Source organism: Pinus tabuliformis, chromosome 1_2 (assembly GCF_031772625.1).
Source record: "Pinus tabuliformis cultivar Carrire ecotype Pingquan chromosome 1_2, CPIR1, whole genome shotgun sequence".
NCBI lineage: Eukaryota > Viridiplantae > Streptophyta > Pinopsida > Pinales > Pinaceae > Pinus > Pinus tabuliformis.
The window spans coordinates 1,281,402,354-1,281,405,518 of NC_142298.1; the positions used below are offsets into that span (position 1 = coordinate 1,281,402,354).

Sequence of the window (3,165 nt, forward strand, 5' to 3'; positions counted from 1 at the left end):
AAGGAGATTTTTTTTGTATGTCAATATATTGATGATGTGTCCACTCATTAAAAAATAAGATTCTTACATACGTAATCACCTTGCTGATCTCAGATTATTCCTTCCTTAGTGGAGTTGAAGAAAGGGAAGATTATTCCTTCCTCATCTTGCTGATCTCAGATTATTCCTTCCTTAGTGGAGTTGAAGAAACGGAAGATTATTCCTTCCTGGATGCTTGACTTCTAAAGTGTGTGTGAGTAGGGTAAAGATTTTTCCGTGGTGAATGCTGAATGTAAACTGTGTGTACGTGTCGATTTGTCTTACAGCGAAGGTAACACTTTTCCCTCGATTCAGGCAAAGATTATTCTTTCTTGGTAAGCGCAGAGTTTATATTGCTGTGTGTTCACACACTACGAGCGTGCTTGTTTGAAGAAGAGATTGCGAAGAGAGAGACAGAGGTGAGGTAGAGAAGTAAACATGGATGGAACAGCTGTTGTTGGTTCGCTTATAGAAGAACTGACTTCAATGGTCTCTGAATATTTTTTAGAAGAGGTGTCTCTTATTAGTAGTTTCCGAGAGGATTTCGACAGCCTCTATGATGAGCTTGAGAACATTAAGTCGCTGCTGAAAGACGCCGAAGGTAAGAGGAACTCCACTTCAGTTTGCAATTGGCTTGAGAAACTTGAGGATTTTCTGGACGATGCTGTCGACATAGTGGAGGAATGCCAAGCAGGTGGGAGCTTTTGGAACCCCATCTTCCGTCATAAGATGGGGCGCAAGATGAAGAAGTTAAATGAGGGGATTACAAAGATAAAGGTGAGTGCCAAATATCTCAAATATGTTGCCTCTCTCCTAGATGTGAATGCTCGTCTTGAATCTAATTCACAAGTCAAAAAGGAAAGATTGAATGCCATTGTTCATCCTGTGGGCATGGAAGATGACATTCAAAAGATTACTGATTTGATAGTGAAGGACTTGGACGGCCCTCGGGTGATTGCCGTTGTGGGCATGGGAGGCCAAGGCAAAACTCTTCTGGTCCAAAGTGTCTTTAACCAGGAGAGAGTTGATCAACATTTTGACCATCGTTTTTGGGTGGTAGTATCTCAGAAATTGGATCTTGAGAATGTGCTCAACCAAATGGGAAGGCCTATAAAACTTAAGGATATCAGCAATGAAAAGATTAAGAAAACCTTCGTTGATTTAGAAGGAAAAAGGTGTCTGTTTGTTTTCGATGATGTGTGGGATAAGGAGGCTCTAGTTCCGCTAGTTGAACGGATTGTTCGGCCAATCCAAAGCAATTATAAGATTGTCATCACCACCCGTCAAAAAAAAGTTGCAACAGATTTGCAAGATCGGCTTCATATCCATAAGATGAAGGAGTTATCTACAGAAGACAGGCGGAAGTTGTTCTGCATTCATGCATTCCCGGACTGTCCAGACCACCTTCCTCCACCGGAGCTGACAGAAGGCACCATCCTTCCTATTTTAGAAAAATGTGGTGGGTTGCCGTTGGCTATCAAAACAATAGCAGCATCTATGGCAAGAGTACGGCGGGTTCCTAATGACTGGAATGGGATGGGACGGGTTATCAACGCAATGAGCAACATGGTTCTGCCCTCTCTGAGATTAAGTTACGAGGTTTTGCCAGCTGATCTCAAGCCGTGTTTTCTGTATTTTTCTCTTTTTCCCAAAGGTGTTGAAATAGAATGTGAATATTTAGTATATATGTGGATTGGTCAAGGACTTGTTTCTTCCCAAGTCCAGGACGCATATGATGTAGGACGTTCGTACATAGACGAACTTATTGATCGATGTTTGATAGAAGTTTCACAAGTTGGTGGGGATGAGCGAGTAGAGCGTTGCAAAATTCATGACTTGTTGCATGATTTAGCTATTTCTGAATCTGTCAAACAAACTAAATGCTTGTTAAACCCCCTAGAACAATGGAAAAAACTACCAGTAAAAGCTTGCAGGGGCTTGCGTAGAATTTCAGTGATTAAAAATGATTTATCGGCAATCAAGGAGAACATCCACTGTCCAGGTCTCCGCACTTTACTGTTATCTGAAAATTTCTTTCTCACATCAGTATCTGCAAGTTTCTTTAACAATCTGACACACCTCAGAGTGTTAGATTTAAGTCAGACTGCCATCAGTTCATTGCCCAAATCTATTGGGAAATTAAAGCATTTAAGGCTTTTGAATTTGTCCCGAACAAGTATCTCGGTGCTGCCCGAGTTCATGAGTGGGTTGAAGCGTCTTCAGTTTCTCGATGTTAGTCGTTGTTCCAAGCTAACAAAGCTGCATTCAGGGATAGGAGAGCACAAATCTATGCTATATCTGAATGTGAAGAGTTGCGAAGATTTGGAGCGGTTTCCTAAGGGAATATCAGAGCTCCATCATATGCAGACGCTGAAATTGAAAATTATTGTATCCAATGCCCAAGCCAAAACCAAAGTCTTACAATTGGGAGATCTCAAAGATTTGACCCTTCTGCAACAGCTATCATTAGAAGTTGAATATATCGCGCCTTCTCCAACAGATCCTATTCATCTGGAGGAGGGGACTTTTGGGGGCATGAAAAGGATGCGGAGACTCTCCTTCATAAATTGTAATACTAGTCCGTGCCTCATTCTTCCCAAGGACATGGAAGTCATGGAACATCTTGAAGCGGTTCACCTCCTTGGATGCGTGGTTCCCAGGTGGATATCTGGACTTCAAAACCTGATGGAGCTGGAATTAGAACACGATAACTCCATGGGCGATGCTTATAAAGGACTACAAAAGACTGTTAATCTGAAAAAGTTGCATTTGTTACAAAATGACAATTGCGTTGAGCTTCCAGTGGAATTTGGAGAATGTATGGCATTTCCAAAGCTGGAAGAGCTCATCGTACGCGATTTTTGTGGTTTGGAAAAGTTTCCACCGTTGCAGGATACAGCAATGCCAATGTTAAAGTATTTCAGACTCAAATGGTGCAACAAACTGAAAAATATAGCCCAAGGATTAGAGCGCCTCAAGAGTCTTGAAGAAGTAGAGCTACTGAGGAGTGAAGGCGACCGAGACCTTTGGGAACGTCAATGGCTACTAGCTTTGAAAGAGCGCCATATTAAGCTCAAAGTGTCCCCATACGATCAACCTACAATTGATGAAATTGACAGAGAAGATATAGCAATCCATGAAAATTGA

General features: G+C 41.7%; 1 protein-coding gene across 1 annotated transcript; it reads left to right on the forward strand.

The window, feature by feature from the left end:
- Positions 1–364: 364 nt before the first annotated feature.
- On the forward strand, positions 365–3,165 carry LOC149210904 (putative disease resistance protein RGA4). Its single transcript, XM_089399138.1, has one exon. The coding sequence runs from the start codon at positions 457–459 to the stop codon at positions 3,163–3,165; it is 2,709 nt and encodes a 902-aa protein (XP_089255264.1). The 5' UTR covers positions 365–456.

What these genes read in the sequence shown, in the direction of transcription:
- LOC149210904 (XM_089399138.1), top strand. Translation starts at nt 457, where the DNA reads ATGGATGGAACAGCTGTTGTTGGTTCGCTTATAGAAGAACTGACTTCA.